The sequence below is a fragment of the Cavia porcellus genome, unplaced genomic scaffold (genome assembly GCF_034190915.1).
Source record: "Cavia porcellus strain 051 isolate PalLab524CR breed Dunkin Hartley unplaced genomic scaffold, mCavPor4.1 scaffold_1, whole genome shotgun sequence".
Lineage (NCBI taxonomy): Eukaryota > Metazoa > Chordata > Mammalia > Rodentia > Caviidae > Cavia > Cavia porcellus.
This window is the reverse complement of record NW_026947484.1, coordinates 89,379,337-89,399,367: the sequence shown is the minus strand read 5'-3', so window position 1 is coordinate 89,399,367 and position 20,031 is coordinate 89,379,337. Positions and strand designations below refer to the sequence as shown.

Genomic DNA, 20,031 nt, shown 5'->3' with positions numbered 1-20,031 from the left:
CGTCCCCGCCCCCTCCCCACAGACTCTGCTGAGCGAGGAAAGGGCTGAGGCCTTATGTGCAATACAAAGTGATGCTTTGGGTTTGCTCGCGTTTTTCAGTCTCAGACGAGGCTGCCTAAATTTTATGAGAAAGCAATGAGAATTTATTTGGATTAACCCCAACTGTCACCTCGTTTCTTTCATCTCTAAAGACTGTCAACTTTATCCCAGCTTTTCAAAACGACGAAATGACCGGCACAAAGGAAATGAACGCGGCCGGGACTCCGAGGAGCGCTGGGGTGGGTGGGGAGCAGAGGGCGGCTGCGCGGCGCGCTGCGCCCCGCGAGGGTTAACCCGCCGGCGTGTGTGCAGTCCCTGCCACTGTACCTGTCCCGCGGCCTCGCGGCCCCCTCCCGGGCCTCGCCACTGCCCGCCCCTGCGCCTTTCTTCCTCGGGCTCTCGGTTTACGGGGGCTGCAGCTGGTAGACTTGGCAAGCTCGCCTCATTAGGAGGGCTTTTTGAAAACGGACTGTGTTTGAGCATTTCCCTAATGAGGACAGGACGGGGTTAAAAAGTGACCATTTCATGGTTGACTTGAACCTGCCTACTTTTCTTGATGTGTCCTTGTGAAATGCTTGATGTGGATAACTCCCACTTCGTGCAGGAAAAAAGTCACTGGTTCCTTCAGGTCCGCCGGGGAGAGCGGGGGCGAAACAGGAGGGAGGAGAAAGTTGAGGGGAAAAAAATAGAAAGTGGAAAGCGATTCGCGGCGAGCCCCAGAACCCCCCAACTGGCCCGCCAGCGCGGAGGGGGGCGCGGCCCGAGGCTGGGGCAGTGCGGGCCCTCCGCCCAGCTGCCCCCCACTAGGTAGCCCTCGGGCTCCGGCACTCACTTTTCCTTTCTCCATTGTCTGAGCAGCCTTTGATTCCACCACTTCCCCACCCACCCCGGCGGAAAACCGGAATTTGGGGGGCGGTGTGAGAAAGGGCGCGGGGCGCGCCGCCTCTCTCTGCGCCCCGGAGTCAAGTTCATTCACTCCAGCGCGGGGCGCGCGGCGCCTCGGGAGGCTGCGGCGGGCGGCACAGCACTCGGGACGCGCGGCCCGCAGCCGGCCCCGCCCTGCCCGCGCCCGGCGGAGGGGAGCCGCTCTCCGCCGGCGTCCCTGGCCCCGGGGGTGGGGATTGGGAGCGAGCCAGTGAGGCTGCGGCAGGAGAAGAGCGGGGCGCGGAGAGGAGGAGGAGGAGGAGGAGGAGGAGGAGGAGGAGGAGGAGGAGGAGGAGGAGGGAGCAGGAGGGAGCCGGAATGGCACCGGCTTCGCGGGTCCTCCCGCTCTGAGCCGGCCAAGTGTGCGGGCACCCCCGGAGGGCGGCAGACCGTGGCGCAGCGCGGACCCGCACCCCTCTCCGGCCGCGCGTGCGCGCGCGGGGTTCGCGCCGCTGCGCCTCAACTACTTGAGCCCAAGTTGGCCGAGGTCCCCGCCCGCGCGGCCTCCCCGCCCCTCCTCCGCCCCGCAGCCTCGGGCTCGCGGGCCGCGCCCGCTCCCGGTGCGAGCGTCGGCGCTGCAGCCCCGGGCGGCCTGGGTGTGAGGGAATTTTCCACTTCTTCCCTTCCCGGGCTCAGACCAGTTCGGTGCTTCGGAGGTTCCCGCGGCCCAAAAGTCCGCAACACCACCGAAATCCCTCTTTCTGGGCAGCGGGTTTTCGGGTGTGTGTGGTGTGAAAAGGGTGCGCAAAGAAGAGCTGTTTTTTGGGGGGAGGTCCTGTTACTGTTGCTCGGGCGTGATACCTTTAACAAATGAGAGGGGGAGTGGGGAGAAGCAGGAGGCAGGAGAGAGGGAGCGGAGCTGGAGGAGGAGGAGGAGGAGGAGGAGGAGGAGGAGGAGGAGGAGGAGGAGGAAGGTGGGGGCGGGGTGTGGAGAGGCTGGTGCAAAAGGAATGCGCGTTTGCAGGAGGAGGAGTAAAGCGATGATTGTGTAATTAAATAATAAAACAATCCTTAAGTCTGATTTGGAGAGAGCTCGAGCGGGGTCCAGAGGGTGGAACTGGTGAAATTTTCAACTTCCAAGTTTTGCAACGAAAGAAAGCCAGAGGGAGGGAAAAAAAAAAAGAGCCCAGAGCTGAAAAGAGGAGTTTGGAGTCAAGCGGGAGAGCGGGATTTCTCGTTTGGGATTTTTCAGGAGATCGTTTCGATCCCCCTGGGCTGCAGGCAGGCGGCGGCGGCAGCCTCCACGCGCGGCCGGGTCAGACGAGGGGCGAGGCAGGCGGGCGGGCGGGCGCGGAGGAACCGGCGCGGGCGGCTGCAGCCGGGGACCGCGCGCCGCGAGCCTCTTCCGCCCGCGAGAGCTGCGCGGCGCCCCCTCCCTCGCCGCGGCCTCTCCCTCTCCCCACCCCGCCCCCACCCGGCCCTCTCCCGCGCGCGCCCCGCCACCCGCGCGCACTCGCTCACGCTCCCCCTTGCGCACACACATGGTCGGCTCGCGGCAAAGTTTAGCCTGCGATCGCCACTCCGGGATCCTGCCGCAGCGTTCAGGGCTGTAACCTTGAACTTTCCCAGAGCGGTGACACATTCTCCTCGCTCTCCCGCCCGCCCGCCCTCCTGCGCCCCCCTGCGCCCCCCTCCCCGCCTTTTTTTAAAAAAGCATTTTACCATCCACCACGTCCCCCAGCCAACCCAAACCGAACCTTCGCGCACCCCCAAGCCCACAACGACATCAACAACAACAACAACTGCAAAACAGAAAACAAATCCCAAAACCCAGGCGAAAAGCAGCCAACACCAACGGCGGCGGCGGCGGCCTCGGCGAGCACGGCCAACGCGCTCCGACTGCAAGAGGGTTAAAAGTGTAGATTGGATTTCACCCCGGGAAATCTAGCACGCCGAGTGAACTTGAATCTTTGGCTATTTAAGGAGGACTGGGTTTGTTGTGAAGTTGCGGTGATCCAGCGCAGAGCCCAGTCCTGATTGATCGCATCGCGGGGCTCAGATGACTGTAAAATGAATAGATGAAATTCTTGCTTCTTGAAGATTTTCTTGGGCATCTCCGGGAAAGTGCGTTTTAAGGCGAAGTCATGATGTATTCTCCCATCTGTCTCACTCAGGTACATGTCTCGGTCGCTTTCTCGAGCTTTCTCTTTGGCCCCATGCGCCTTTGTTTTGTTTTGTTTTGTTGCTTCCACCGTGCAGACAATTAACAGCTTTAGTGAACCTCCGCGCATCCCCGTCCCTCGGAGAAGTGGCCCGGAGTTGCGCGGAGCCCTGCAGGGCGGCGTGGGAGCCGGCGCCAGGCCCCTCGCCCGCGGCCGACATGCGCGCCCAGTACCGCGCTCAGGGCGCAGAGAGCGGGCGCCTGGCCGGGCCGGGCCAGGCAAAGCCGTCGGGGTGGGCAGGGCCGAGGCCCGGGGCGCCAGACCCTGCGGGCCCCCCAAGTGCGGGCGGGGTGGCCCCTTGAGCTGGGTGCCTGCAGCTGCTTCGGGCCGCCCGCGTGCGGAGGCGGACTTGGGCTCCTGGAGAGCTCGAGGGGGCCTGGAGCTCTTAAACGCTGCCGGTGAACTTGGGCTAGGGGACTCCGGCGAGTCTGTGTGGGCGCCGCTGGACTCCGCTGCAGGCAGTGGGCGGGCAACCGAGCAAGTCCAGGGTTGTGGTCCGCGGACCCATTCCTTTGCTTTATTCTGGGACCTGAAATCCTGGTCCTCAGTGACCCGTATTTTGGGGTCCCAGTGATCGCACCTCAAAGGCGGTCTTTATGTTGACACGAGTGTAGTTGGTCTTGGTAAATGGTAAGGACTTTTAAAATGTATTCATTTTGTGTAGACCTGCTCATTTGACGATGCTTGGGCGTAGTTCATAAGGCATAAAGTAATGCTGGAGAAGTCAGATTTTTTTCCCCACTTTGCAGATTGTTCTGAGACCTTGAGAACAATGTTAGGACCTGACACACTGACTCTCTACCTTAAAACAAATAAGACAAAAAGCGATTTATATCACTTTAAAGTAGGCTTTCAAAAGGAAAAGTGGCGATACTGAACAGACTTACCTTGGGCGTAGTTTTTATCGTGGCTCAGCGAGCTAACCAACTCGTGAACTAACTAAATAGCTTAGCCTAGAATTGTTATTTCAAATAATGTTTAAACCTGTAAACGTCTAGGACCGTTTGCCTCAGAGAAGCACCACAGTTGGTAATTAGATGACCATTTTTTCTGACACTGGCAGAAAACTATAGACATTGAAAGACGTATTGGCTAGTTTTGGTTTGTTCAACTAAAACTAATATCACGATGATGCATTTTTATAATGGACAAATAATTAAGATTTCCATTGTATGACAATTAGAAGCCATTGTGATTCAAAAGGACTGAGGCATTCATAAATTGTGAATGAAGATGGAAACAATGATAAGGCTTATTCAGTGATTGGATACAGTCCTGTAGCTTTTTGGCTGACACATTTTTTATTGTTTATATTTTGTTTGGCATCTGAGTATGATTAAGTTAGATATGGCTATTTAAAGCAAGTAAACGTGCACTTTAATTTAACAAAACTGAAAAAAATAAGTTGCTGAGTTATTTGTATTTTAAAAGCTATGAATGATAATAGTCAATGAATGTGATGAAACTTTCAGGTCTAATGAATTGCCTTTAGTTGTAAAAGTTACCTTTACTGTTACCCAGCAGCAGGATACTTTTTTCTTCCTTTCTGGTAAATGCCTTCCATTTACACTGTTTTACATTGAGACCAAGTACAACAAACCGAAGTAGGCTTTTCATTTACAAAGCATTGCATCTCTTATTCTCACCTGTAAGGTACTGAGTAATTGGGTTTTTTTTTTCCTGAATTTATATTTCCAGCATTGGCTTTTTGGAAATACTGATAGTGATTACATTGCATTTTTAGTCTCCCCTAAATATGTACTCAGAAGTCACTAGTTTTAATTTGTGTAAGTTAAAAATAATATTGCAACATCCTGACATATGGAATCGGGGCATGCACAGTATAATCATTCAATTATCACATTAATATTCAAGGATGCACACTTACACTAATTCACGGTGACTCATATTCGCTACTATTTTAATAATGTAAATCTGGGTTGATATATTAAAACTGTCTTGGGAAATTAAGGCCTTTACCAGAGAAGGAATTTTAGCTTTAGAATTCTCACTTAACCACCTTTATAGGTGACTTTATAGGTGAGTAAGTTACTGGAAACGTGAGGACACATTAACAGTGTTACTTTTGTATCAGATCAGTAGTTCAGTTTGTATTATAAGTACCTCATAACTGTAATGAAGCATGCTTTAAGACATACAAATACAAAATAAAGTAACATTCTTAATTTTTTTAAAACTTTAAATTGTATGCCAGTTGCTGCGGTAAAATAGCTAGTTTTTATAAAGAAACTTGATTTAAAGAAGCTACCAATAAATTTGATTTTCAGCAAAATAATGTGTTGTAGTATCCGTACACCAACATAAAACAGCATTTTTACGTGAGACTATATCACATGTAAAAGAAAAATTGAAAACTGTCAGACATGATTTTATATTTGCTTTTTTGTAATATAACATAATAAGCCCTTAATAGTATAACTTTCAGTTGGTATAATGATATTGCATTATTTTGTTGTTGTCATTCAAGTTCTTCTGGAATACTGTTTTTTCATGGTGTATTGTATAGTGATGATACCCTAAGAACATAGTATTTACTCTTCCACCTCTATATTGGTTTAATTTTTCTATCCCTTGCAAAGAAAGCATTGTTTCCATGAATAAAAATTAATATGCCTAGTCAAATTAGGCTATTCCCTTTTATATTTGACATTTGTAACTTGACTTTTATTTTATCAAGTCAGTTCAGCTAACAATTTCTATACTGAATGTCAGTATATTTTAATAAAAATTTTGAAAGAGCAAGTTTGCATATTACCTTAGGATAGAGCTTTTAGATCTTAAATAATTTTTGAAAATAACTTTTATAATGGTTTAGTGTTAATTCATTGGAACATTTGAATACAACAATACTTTTCTTTTTCTTTTTTTGGTTTAGATGAAGATGGCTACTGAGCTCTATGTTCATGTCCCTAACAATCATAAAGAATATATGGTTACTCAGCATTAGAAAACAATCATACTTGGGAGATGACAATTGGATATGTCAATTCAAAAATGTTTGTGACATATAGCTGATCTCCACTGATTGCCACTTAGGATCATTTTGGGGGAATATTTCCCCTTATCAAATATTCTTTAAAGGCATACACATAATGGTAAACCCCTAAAAGATATTAACAAGGCAGATGGGTGACCTGGAAAGGTTTGCTACTTCAAGTAATCTGTAAAGAAAACTGTACATTTTAAAAGAGTATTTAGCCTCATTGAGCAAAATCAAGTGAACCTTAAGAAACAACTCATGTGCATTGGGTAAGAGTTTCCAAATTTAACTGTCAATTTTTCGTTCTGGGTGCTTAAAGTAATTTGTTAAAATTTTAAGATTTGTTATGGTAGATGATGTTCTTAGTCCAATATTGAAACTCAAACATATTTAATCAAACTGTATTTTGAGTTTTTAATAAGAACGAAATGTCACTGAACATAGTATTTAAGGATGAAAGTACTTAAGTATTATTGAATTGCTTAATATTTGTTGAAATAATATTGCGTTTTAAAAAACATGGCAAAGGTAAAATGAGTGAAACAATGCGCTCTCATATTCTCTTGACATTCTGAAGGTTTTAGCTTATGAGTTGCGCCTATGCATGTTTGTTAGTCATATTAATAAATCAAAGTAAAAGTCATATCATAGGAAGCAAGTTTCAAAAGCACATTTTAAGCCCTCATTTCCTTGAACAGGCTTTCCTTTTGCATATATTTTGAAGGAGAATAAGCAAAGTTTTTGTAGTTATAGTGAATGCTAAAAGCATGGCATCAGAAACTGTATGTAGATAGGGAGGTCTTATCATAGGCTGTGGTTGCTGTGAGCAGGGCTGCCTTCCCACACAAAGAACAGATTGTGGTTTAACTCTTTCCATGGCCTAGTTTAATGTGCTCACATAGTAACCGAATTGTTCAAATCTCTGCTGGAAACTACTGATCGGTTTAATGATTTCCTCTATGGTATTTGGTTATGCCTCATGCTGTGATGTAATCATCTGCATTCTGTATTGTTATAAAATTTTGATTCATACTTATTTTGATGTAGGAACATTTTACGACAGTATGTTAGAGCACTCGATAACTACATTATTGATTGGATGGGCCATACACCTCTGCTGTGTCAAAACTGCAAACTCCTGACATGTTATACTCTTTAACATTCAGACTTTTGAGTCTCATCTTTAAAATACACTCATTGGTGTATGGAATTTTTTTTGACACCTTCTTTGTTGCAGGGTCCTAACTTAATTTTCATCATCTTTACCTAGCAGAATTATTCAGTTTGCTGGTTAAATAGAATTTATTCTGTGCAGTTCAGGGTGACCAATATGAATATGTAAATTCTACCTTGGGATATGATCAGGTAGAGAAAGTTACTTTGTTGTTGGGATGACAGTATAGTCTGTGTGATCAGAAAAATGGTTGCAGTGGGACTTTTCATGTGCTTCAGTCCTTGGCTCATTGCACACATATAGTGTATGTACGTGGGATGTTATGTTCTTTTTCCGAACAGCCTGGGCCTAAGCTTTTAAGATAAGTTTTACCTAAGTTAGGAAGTATTGAAGCACTGACTACATTTGGAAGTAACTTTAAATATCTGCTGGAAGGATGATCTTCCATTCCTCACTGCCCTCTGCCTTAAAAAAAGTCTGATGAAACAGGCAGGAAAAATGCAGGACTCTAAAGGTAAACCGCTTAGTTCAAAAGATGGGCACTGTATAAATACTCACTTGAGGATTCGCTAGCAGACAAATATGTGGTCCTGAAGTCCTGTCACATAATCCATCTATGTGGCAAAAGAATCGTATGGATTCCGCAAATGCGGTAACTGCCCAGCAGTGCGCTCCTGGTGTCACCCTGCTAGAGCACGCGGAGACACAAAGAATGTGAAGTTGGTGCCAAGTTGCCATTTTTCATTGTTCACCTCAGATTGATTTTTAAGGGATTTAGAATAATTGTCATACTCATGTGATCCATTAACAAATTAAGTGACTCTGTCATGCTGCATATTCTATAGGAAAGCTACCGGAAGAACATTTATTTCTTTTTTCAACTTTAGAACTTGTATTTAAAAATTCAAGAATGTGTCTGTGAGAGAGCATGAGAGTGCTTGCGTGTATGTGTGCATGTATGTGTGTGCGTGTGTGTGTGTGTGTGTGTGTGTGTGTGTGTGTGCTGGTGTTGGTGGTGCTGCGAGAAAATGCACTGCTCAAAGTATGCAAACTGACTGTTCAGGACACTGATACGACAAGCTGTGTCCTTTGCCCACTTTCCTCACTGTATACCGGTTTCTCTAGTTACCACTTTTGGAATGGTGCTGTTTCAGTGTTGGAATGTTGGACGTTTGATAAGAAAATGGATCAAGTTTAATGGCGCATGCTCTTTGTGCCACCAGCAGCCTCTTGCTGAGAGCATGCTCCAAAAGCGGGAACTGTGTGGCATTACACTGAGCATCTATATGCTTTGTGTTTCTGTGCCACAGAGAAGAGAAATGAACTGTGGCACCGCTCCTGCCTTCTGAACAGCTCTGCTCCTGATTAAAAAAACAAAACAAAACAAAACAAACCTCACTGTGTTCTTTGTAAAATGGTACTGTGTAGTGTTAGTTGGTCAATTAAATATTTAAATATAAAATTAGGTGCCAAGCACCTTGGTTGCATATATTTTAAAGAATGCAGAATGCATGGTATTGGTGTAGGAATGAGGGGGATGGGGCCAGAGTGGGAATACAAAATAAAACCTTATTTTCTTTTAGGAGGGAGGATCAACTTGTGAATTTTACTGAAGAGGGGGCAGCTTGGCATACTTTATTTTCTTCTTGTCCTGCTATTTTGAGCATTTTGAATAAGAAAACAGTACTATTTTCATGCTTAACGTTTTATGCCAAATTGGGAATGGATTCTGGTTTAATTTTTGAGCGTTTAAAATTAAACCGTGTGCCTCTTCTTCTCCTACCCCGTCTTCTACAGGATGAATTTCACCCATTCATCGAGGCACTTCTTCCGCATGTCCGTGCAATTGCCTATACTTGGTTCAACCTGCAGGCTCGAAAACGCAAGTACTTTAAAAAGCACGAGAAGCGAATGTCAAAGGATGAAGAAAGAGCAGTCAAAGATGAGCTTCTTAGTGAAAAGCCTGAAATCAAACAGAAGTGGGCATCCAGGCTCCTGGCCAAACTGCGCAAAGATATCCGCCAGGAATACCGAGAGGACTTTGTGCTCACCGTGACTGGCAAGAAGCATCCGTGCTGTGTCTTATCCAATCCTGACCAGAAGGGTAAGATTAGGAGAATCGACTGCCTGCGACAGGCAGACAAAGTCTGGCGTCTGGATCTAGTCATGGTGATCCTGTTCAAAGGCATCCCTTTGGAAAGTACCGATGGAGAGCGGCTCATGAAATCCCCACATTGCACAAACCCAGCACTTTGTGTCCAGCCACATCATATCACAGTATCAGTTAAGGAGCTTGATTTGTTTTTGGCATACTACGTGCAGGAGCAAGGTAGGAGCAGATTGTTCTTTCTTCTAGCCCGGCAAACAGTGTCCACAAACCTCCGCATATGGAATATTTGGCTTGGGTTAGATGGTTCTTGAGGCCCCTAGTTCTCCTCCACCCTCTCTCGCTTCAATGAGTGATGTGTCCACTCCCACTCACATGTCCACTGCCATGTGTGAGCCGTGACAATAGACATGGGGCTTTCGTACCTCGATAGACTTTGATACTTAAGCAAAGACTACAAAAACATGCATTTTTTTACATGAGTAGACAGAATAGTCTAAAAGTACAGTTTACTACACTTCGCTTTTAGTGCTAGGCTACATTTCTTATATCTGGTCATCTTTTCCTGATTTGCAAACATAACCTTATGAATAGTCAAATTCTTTAATAGTTGTTTTATAAACCTCTTAACCAATGAGGTAGACCAAGTTTCTTAAGAATCTAGTGCTATTGCACTAAAAATAGAATTATTGTTTACTATTACAAAATGCATGATAGCCATTATCAAAGTATGCATCTTACAGAGACCTTAATTTGTTTAATTTTAATACCGTAACACCTACTTTTGATTGTGGAATGTTCCCTGTAGACATTGCAAATATAGTCCTTGTTTAAGTAATTTATAATACTTTCCCAGAATGGCTTGGGAACATTATATATTGTTAGTTTACTTGAATGTAAATTCATAAAACTACCAACGAGGAAAGTCACTGCTTTCCTTATTATAGAACAAAAATTATAGAACATTATAGAACAAAAATAGAAAATAGACTGGTTACACTGGTTTAAAATAAATCTCAAGAAGGATGCAGAAACCACATACCATACTTACGTTTTAAAATACTCGATAAAGAGAGTGGGATAAATGTTGCCTGAACAGTTCAATATAGGTGATGTTGTTGCTGAGTGTTTTTTGAGTTAATGAAATGTGTTTCCCTATTATTTCTATTTTTCTTACTATATTTTCCATAAGTAGGTGAGAATTTCTTTTCTTCAAATCAGTGTGTCAAGAAATAGATGACTTTATATTAGCAACAGTCCACAGTAAAATATTACTTTAAAAATTCAGCATACCAAAAGTGGCTTGAAGTTTGAACTGCCACAGATGGCGGATCGTTTCTGAACGTGGCCTGGTGGGAGGAAAAAATGGCCTGCAGATAGCCAGGTGGCAGACAGTTATTCGATGTTTGTTGTGTAAGCGTGGGGTTTAATACACTGCTATGTACTTTATTGTTATCTAAAAGTAATATAGAAAAATTACTCTTTGACTTTGAAATCTAGATACTTACTATGTACTTTCTTGTGTTAATATTTCTATAAAACAGTTTTAGAGATATGCCTCAGGGTAATACAAAATTTTTAGTCTACTTTAAATAACGGTGCTGGACATTACTCATTTGGAAATACTACATTTTCTTTACAAACGAAGCTTTGCACTTACTGTAAGAATTAAAATCCACATAATGATAGGGAAAATGTATTTTCATCCTGTGTACCCTAAAATAAAAAACTCATTAACACATGACACTTAATTTGATTGACAGCTGTCTAGGAGGTGACATTTTTAAGGTGGGCTGTATATATGTGTTACATTGACTATAAATGTGTTGCAACTATGTTGTGAAAGTCAAGGCTGGAAGTAAAGTTTTAAAAAGTGGGTTATGTAACTTTATAGTGTAGGAAGGAAGATTTGCAACTATTTCACTGCTGCTCACTTTTTAAGTTGCTTGAAGGATGGTCCTTAAGGTGTACATGCACACATATTTACTTTCAAGGCAGGCAGCCAACTCTTTTAGTTTTGAAGAACTGACAATAGAGAACATATCTTTTGGATTTGTGAAGATAGATTTTAAAAAATGCATCAATGCCTTCTGCATTGCACCTTGGGGTCATGATGATCATAAAGTTTTAAGCAACTCTTTGAGACCGTATTTTAAGATAAAATACTGATTTTGTTGTTCTTTCAGTAACCTCTGTTATATGAACCTTTCATTATTTTAATCTGTGCATCTAATAATTGTATGTACCGTTATCTGTTGGGCTCTTTCTTCAACAAATTCACATCAGGGTGCTTTTGTGTTTTCTTATTTCCAAAACTTATATCTTTTTCTTTGTCACTTGTAGTTTAATTACATCGTTTTGCAGTGCCATTGATTAAAGAAGGAAGGTTTTTAAAAGATGGTAGTCAATCAGAGAGCTGGGTTTCTTACATCATAACTTTTTATTTATCCTTGTGAGTACACAAAAACTTACTTAGGTCTGCTTTATACATTAGACAAAAAAGTATAAGGAAAGCGTGAAAGAAAAATCAAAAAGGAAAAATGTGATGATTGCAACAGAATGAGCAGCACAATTACCTTCCTCCCTTTTTACTTCCTCTCTCTCCACTTCTAAATGGTTAGGAGAAAAGCATGAGAAAGAACGGAGAGAATGCCAAAGATGGTTGCCACTGGCACCAGGATTGGCATCAGACCCTCTTTGTTTAGCTCAGGATGCCTGTGATTTGTTAGTTGGCATCCGCATTGCAGTGTGGAGTGATGTTACAATATATTGACAATTTCCAGATCTAGAAATGTCAATAGTCCTCTTGGTTATTTATACAAGATCATATACTGCATCCTTTCTAGAGGATGCAATAAAGACCAACATATAATAAAGTTCCATTGTTGACCAACTTCACATGCTTTTCTTTCCCCCTCTTTCTCTTTTGGTTCAATTTTTCTTCTTCATGCCCAGCAGTCTCATCTTTTCTGCAATGTGGAAAGAGTTACTAGAGCTTTGACATAAGATACAGTGCTACATCTGCATCTGATATGGTTTGGGGAAAATTTATACATTTTGAAATCATTTTTGATACAGAGTTTATTAGACTTTTGCATCACTAGGCAGTATTTTCTTAAAGCTCAATGTCTTTGTTATTCAGCTTCTATGCATATAGTCTGGTTGACCACAATTCAGTCCATTTTACTATTTCTTTACATTAGTAAAGGGTCATGTTCAATATAATTGTTTATAAAATTATGTGCCTTCCACTTTCTCTGAAATGTATACATCATTGGGAGCAACTGTGTTTAAATCCATAAAATCATTTGATGTTATTGATTCAGAGGGCTGCGCTTCGGCTGTTCCGTTGCTACAAGAACCGCCATTTTGTTTGTGAAGTGCCAGGCGAAGGGGGAAAAAAAAAAGGCAGACACTGTGTTTGATGCCAATAATGGTTGCCAGTGGCACCGAGGTTGGCATCAGACCCTCTTTGTCTAGTTGCTGAATGCCTTTGATTCGTTGGTTGGCATCCGCATTGCAGTGGGCACACTGGAAAGTTTTTGACAATCCCTGAATGAAAGCTGCTTGCTTGTTTCCTGCAGCAGACCTTAGCTCATCTAAAACCTTCCTTTTTTTTTTTAGTTTTTTTTTTTTTTTTTAAAGATTGTGACAGATTAAAGGAAAAATAGCTGTAAGGTGGTCTCCATTTTCCCAAAGACAGTAAAGATGTCCAATGATTCTTGGGCAGGTGGTACCTATTCCCCATACTGTCTTTGTTATTACATTCATGAAAGCAAAGCAAAGCAAAACAAAACAAAAACCAGGCAAGCCTAGCACAACACACCTTCCTGGGACATGCGTGTCTGTGGGCTGCAGGGATCCTATGGACAAGTGTGGGGAGGACATGCCAAATGTAGTGATATATTGCATGATGCATCGCATCCATTATGACTGATGTCGCTTTCAGTTACATCCCTGATTATTTCTTAGGCAATTTTTAGTTTCCTCAGTTTCCACACTTCCAAAATCTATAGTAACACTTGAGAGCTGCTTTCTCTCTTCCCTAGTTAGTAATGTGTAAATGTGAAAAAAAATTAACGAGGGAACCTACATGCTAAGGTCTGATATAAACCATTCATTCCTTAATTTCTCAGTTCTGCCTGGAAATGTTGCCAGATTCTCAGTGTCCAATTCTCCATACTAGGAAAAACTACAAAAAGACTGCAATAATTTTGGTTGAAGTTTCCTAGGTAGTTAGCATTAATATCGCTTTCTGGTTAACCACCATTATCTCGTTAATTAATAAGAAGGATTACAGTTCTACCCAGAGGGCTGCACAGAAGGCAGTCTGGTCAATGGGAGGCCTGGAGTTGCCAGACTGTCCCGTCTGGAGAGAAGGGGTGGGGTGGGGTAGGGTCGGGGTGGGGAGTGGGCATTCCCTGAGGCAAAGAAAAGTTTTGAAGAAAGACAGAGGTAACAGCATACCAAAAAAGTTTAAAGATCTCAAGAGATAGTCACTCTTGTCATGAAATGAACAGATTAGAGTTTAAACCAAGTTAGCCTACCAGATTTTTGGACTGTACTTTGCTCTCTTATTAAACATGTTTTGGAGTGCTCCACAGAGTTCAGTCACCTCATTGCTATCATAAACAACTAGTTTCCTTTAGCCTTGTTGAACTCTTAAAGCTGTGCTCTCTTGTTGGGTGGCAAATTTGGTTGTTTTGTTGTTAAATGTTATAATAATTGGAGTATATTTTGAAGTTGTGAAAAAACGTGGCTTGTTTACAGGGGAAGTTGTAATCATTATTATGGTTTTTGAAATGGAACCCTTCCTGGTTGTCACATGTCATTAGTGAGGTAGCAAATGCTAAGAATTATTTTCCTACTTCAGTTACTGGGTTTCAGAATCCTTTGGGTAACAATTATTTCTTTATGAAAAGCTTAAGTAGATAATTGTTTGCAAGTTGACAGCGCGTTTTAACATTTTAATAAATTTCACTTCATTTGCAGGTATTTCCCATTATAGAGGAAATAGGCTTTCATAACTTGTTAAAATGAGGCTGCTGTGCAGGATAATTTGGTGTGTTTGCATTGTGAAATACTCTGAGGGCATGAAGTTTGTGTGTAGAAGAAATATTCCGTACGCACGTTTCATTTGGGGGAACCCTGTTAAGTTTTCCCATCTAGCACCCTGTGCTTGACTGAACTCATGAACCCCAGGCACATTTGTTTGCATTCTTATACACAGAGTTCACAAGATAAAGAAGTGCTCTTACTGGCATGTCTTGCTCTGAGGCTTAATGAGACCTCTGTGGGAACATGTACTGTAAGATAGGATGCTTTGTAATGTTCTCACTGTTGAGGAGAAAAGTTTTAAGAAACTAGAAGTTTACTCTCTGCTACAGTATCCCTGCCATAATATAGGTTTGCAAGACAGCTCAAGAGTTAAACTCTGAGGCCTCCGTTGCCAGCTGGGAAAGCTTGGCTACTGCGTTCTGATATGGCAAACTAAGCTCTGCATTGCTGTTACTATGATCTCATTTTTCAAAGGCGATGGGGGAGGGACTCATTTGTTACAATAATTATGATTTTCAGACATGTAAAATGGCATAGAGTGTACTATCTTGTCAGGATAGGAAAGGTGGGTACATCAACCTACTGATAGCATTAGACATCATTGCCCACTTTTTACCCTGTCCCTGTAGTGCAGCGCTACAGATTTTGAAATAAAACATATTCATTTACATTTTTTTGTTTAGAGTTGCAGATTTACTATCCTGTGCTTCTTGCGTAGTAAAATAACCTCATTGTTAGGGGCTAATAGTAATCTGGGAGCTGTGCATTACGGTGACAGGAGATGATGGCCGAGTTGCTCCACTAGGTGCAATTGTAGTACCTGGAGATTTAGAATCGGACAGGACCCCTCAAAGAGGCTGTTGCCATTGCTCTAGTCTTGAATGTTTCTGTTTGCTACGGAGCTACATAAGAAACATATCCAAACACAGAGGTGATGTATATCTGTAAAAGATTTAATAGGATTTTAAATTTACTTGGTTGTTTCCCTCTAAATTTGGAATTAAGGAGGAAGCTGCCAAAAGGAAATTAAAGTTTTAATCCCCCATTAACTTTTTCCTTTTGGATTTGGCACTCTAATTTGAAACAACAGTCCAAGATACTCAACTTAGTGAGGCCTTTTTTGTAACCGTTCATTCTGCTGGCTTAAACTGAAAAAGTTGAGCCGTAGGCTTGGAAAAAAAAAAATCAAAATGGTTTGTTTTATGCCAGTTCTCTTCTTGCCATCTCTGTAGATGGTTACAGTTTCAGCACCTGAAGAGTGAGAGTGCTCTGGAGGAATTCCTAAAAACAGACATAAGTTTTGATACCTGTCATCACAGTGGCCCACATGATAACCAGCCTTATAACCAAAGGAATAATTCTTTCTTTATTTGAAACTAAGGCTTACAGAGAGTGGAAATATCATATAAAACACTCATTAACATAAGCAATTATCAAAGGTTTGAAAATGATGAACCAAAGCAGAGGTGATCTTTTCTTCAAAACTGGCTTTGCTTTAACTGTTTCTCTGTCGCTGATGAAAGCATGGTATTTTCCAATGTAAAGTTGATCAGGGGAGAGTTTGTGCCACCCAAATAACTTTTCAGTGTATATACTATGGCAGAGCAAATGATTAGCCAGGGTAGTGTTCAAAGGAAGTTTTCCAGCTCTTTTCTCTCCCTCCTTGTGGAGAAAAAAATAATTTTAGAAATCTCAAGGACTGGTGGTTATGCGATCGGAAACTCAAGTTATTACAGCAGCGTGCTTTAGCGCCAAGCAGCAAGAAGAGACGCTTCCTCTTGATTATGCTCACTTTCCTGTGGCATCCTGGTATGCTGTCTCATTTTAAAGTAAATTTTTAGGTCCTTGAACTCTAATTATGCGATGTGGTTAATTTAACTGAATTCAGTTGTTGGGATTTGGCATAGAGAATAAATCATCAAATTGCAGAGAACTTGTGAAAACAAAATGCGAATGGTAAGGAGTGAGTTTGTGGGATTAGTTTGTATTAGGCTGAACCTTACAGGATGTGAGACTAATAAGAGTTGAATGGTTGGGCTTTTTGGTTGTTATATTACTCAGAGAATTGGAAGAAATGGCTACCAATTAACCAATGAGGTGGAAAGACCTTGAGGCTGAACTGAAGGCCACTCATATGAAGGAAAAAACGCCTTAAAATTTAAATAAAACAATATTCTAAGAAGGGAGAGCAAGCTACCCATGTGCGTAAATATGTTGTTTACAATAAAACATGTAGATACACATATTTTCTCTGTTGCGATGATAAATAGGTGCATTGATGAATTACAGGCAAATTAAAGAACTCTGAATAAAGACTAAATAATTGAAAATACAGAGTGATGAATGAAGTGATTTTACTAGCTGAAAGTTGCCTGGAGGTTGTATATTTTCAGAATTCCATTTTAAGGCACTTCAGAGCATGCAGTAAGTTATTGATTAAGCATGAATCAGTTGAAAATGGAATTTTTAAAAACAAGTACAAAATAAAATAAGAATTTTGCCTTTGAAAAATATTTGTTAATGCTAAATAGGCAGTTTAAAATTCTAACTAGCTTCAGTGTTTCTCAGAGTAGAAACTGAATAAATAGTACTCTGAGTTTTAAATACACGTATCTTCTGCAAAGCTACATAAAAGCATGTGAGAAACACTTGTTAAGTCGTAGCAATGTATATTCTGATGCTGAATGAAAGCAAAGATTTTTTTTAAACTAGATTTTCTGTGTTTACATTGAAAAATACTTACAGAAATACATCAGCATTAATGGAATGATAGAACATTGGACAGAGATCTAATTCTGAGCACAAATGTTAAAAAAAGTTATTTGAAATAGAGTATATTGTGTAATTCATGTGAGTAGAGGATTTATGCCTGTGTTAATAACATGAGTATGTCAATATGAAGTCTATACCCTCTATTAGTGAATTCTGAAGTGTGAAAAATGTTCTTGCTTAAGACAACTTGTATTTTATTATTCTGACATCTGCAGTTTCTGGATGGATTACCTTAAATTTGCTATGCTGTGTTAAAAGCCTTGTTTTATGAGGTCGGTCTCAGCTTCTGGCCTTGGTGTCAGGAACCCTGCTACGTGATGCAACTTGCCTTGTTAGGTTTAATTGACCAAAGCTGATGTGTTAAAACAATTCATTTGTGTGGTAACTTATGCCCTGGCTAAGTTGCTACCTGAATCCCTTGACCTTGATGTGTCTGGGTCATGAAATGGCTGCAAGCTGTTTGACCTTTCTATTGTGTGGTTATGCCACTGTTTCCTCTTATTCTTTTATGGTAATAGCTGACAAAAAGGCCCCAGCCCACACTTTACACACCAGTAGATTCCAGGCGTCTCTCTGCAGTAGCTAGATTTCTGTTTGACATGGTCTGGCTGGAGAAGGGACTTTCTTTTGTCTGCTGACAGTGATGGTAGCCCTCCTTTCTACCAGAGGTGAGGGAAGTTATTCTAGAACTTGGAAGGATTTGAATTTATTGTGCTTAGATTTTCAGTTTCTGTGTTTTATAATGATACAGATCACACTTTCCTTTTCCCCATTCTTCTGAGGTTGACTTTTCAGCCTTTTATATTTATGATTTCCTTAATAATTACCTTTCAACATTTTCAGCTGTCACAATAAAATATTGTTACTATATAGAGTTAAAATGGTAGATTCAGTTACGTGTTTGGTTACTAATGTATAAGTCCTAAAACAACTGATTTCTAAACTTCATTCTGTAAGTCTTTGTCCAGTATTGGAAAAATATGTAAACTAAACCTCAGGATAAAAACAAAAACATGAACGTAATGTGGTAGCTTTGTGTATACCTTCATATGCTTTTATCATAGGTAAATATAGCGATCTTATTCCTGAGGAGACTTCTGCCAGTATGTAAAATAACCATTCATTTTAATGAATATACAATTATTCTTCATGAATACCTGATGGGCAAAAATGGAGAATTTTTATCTCTGTTCTCTTTTGAAACAGTAAAATAATTTTCTTTTTAAAATATTGGAAATGTCTTCTGAAATGTTAAAACATAGATATTTTTATCCTACCAAACTTTTCTTTGCCAAATATGACATTATAGTTCATGATTTTTCCTATATTTGCCAGATTAAATATTTAAAATGCAAGCTGTTGCATTTTATTTTTAAATTATTAGAAGAAAAGGAGATTTAAGTTAGAATGCATATCTCCTCACTTGTGTGTCACACAGTGTTCATACATGTGTGTGAGTGCCCAGACAGGTGAGAGACTGTGTTTCAGGCCCTAGAACTGGGGGGAAAAGCTGTAAAAATATCTGCAAATAGCAGGTGAAATATTTTCTTATTTCTTTTGGTTATTGCTGTTTTAAACTATCCCGTCCTCAGGAATGTTCACGAGATTGAGGAATTTCAGTACATTGAGAATAAATCACGTTAATAATGCAGTGTCCTGGAGGGCAGAAGAGTGAGCTGAATGGAACCTAGTTTTAGTCACTAGCCTCAGTTTTCCTCTCCTGGTCTACATGTGTAGGTTTAGCATAGGAAAACATCCCTCTTACCTTTCTCCTCCTTCATGGGCATCCCAGTGGCACTGCCAGTCAAGAGTTGGGTCAAGGGCCATTGGTAATGTGGATAAAAACAGTAACTGGCCCTAATTACTCTGATTTTCTCCAATACCTGCTTCATTCTTCCCTTTAAAGGCTTTCAAAGTGATCTCACCTATTAAAAAGATTAAGTCCCTTGACCATGGATAATTGGTGGGTGCTGGTGTGTGTGTGGTTTGTTTCTAGAGTTGGAGAAAAAAGAAAGAAACAAAAAACAGAGGTGAGGCTTAGATATGGCAAAGATTCTTTAAGAAAGATTCTTTAAGGCATCTGTCATCTTCCAAATTTTGAATTTCTTTTGGAGTTGAACGTGCTTCACGCTTTCATAGTTTTGCAGTTCACAGAAAGTGTCTTAGTTTGGACTATCACCGTATAATAACGTAGACTGGCTGGCTTACAAACACCAAAATTTGCTTGTTATACTTCCAGAGGCTGGTGTCCAAGGTGATGGCTTTGGCACGGTTGGGTTCCAGTGAAGGCTGCCTCTGGGTTGAGGGCTGCCTACTTCTTACATCCTCTTCTGCTAGAAAAGTGAGAAGCCCGGGGTCTCCTTTAAGGGCGCTAATATCACCCTCCTGACCAAATTATCTTTCACAGACACCACCTCCTAATATAATCACACTGAGGGTTATGACTTGAATACAGGAGTTTTGATAATGCGCAGACATTCAGACCATAAGAGACATGTGCCTAAAATCTGACATTTCGTATCCAACCCCTTACCCTTGGTCAGATTTGTGACTTTGGTTAAGTTGCTTATGCTCCATATGATTTGATTTTATATTCTATAATTGTGATTAAAATGCCTACTTCATAGGCTATTTTTGGAATAAATGACATACACTTTATGTAAGCAAAAATAGTAATGTTAATAACCGTTATTACTACATGGGAAGGAATACAGCAGTCTAGACTTCAGCAAAACCACCCAACAATGAAGAGAAGCAATGACTGAGTTGGAGCACAGGCCACCAGTTAGTTTAG

At 41.5% G+C, this 20,031-nt stretch overlaps 1 protein-coding gene across 11 annotated transcripts in view; it reads left to right on the top strand.

Annotated features, from left to right (window-relative positions):
• Positions 1 to 20,031, top strand: part of Nfib (nuclear factor I B) — a 426,445-nt gene that overhangs the window by 210,310 nt on the left and 196,104 nt on the right. For 7 of the 11 annotated variants that reach the window (XM_063251311.1, XM_063251303.1, XM_063251299.1 and 4 more), the window contains exon 2: positions 9,098 to 9,629. In XM_063251311.1, coding sequence (XP_063107381.1) covers positions 9,098 to 9,629 — 532 coding nt within the window. Of the gene's footprint in view, positions 1 to 2,629; positions 3,078 to 8,694; positions 8,718 to 9,097; positions 9,630 to 20,031 lie in introns of those variants that run through there. The other 4 variants (XM_063251277.1, XM_063251283.1, XM_063251307.1 and 1 more) reach the window with 4 other exon arrangements.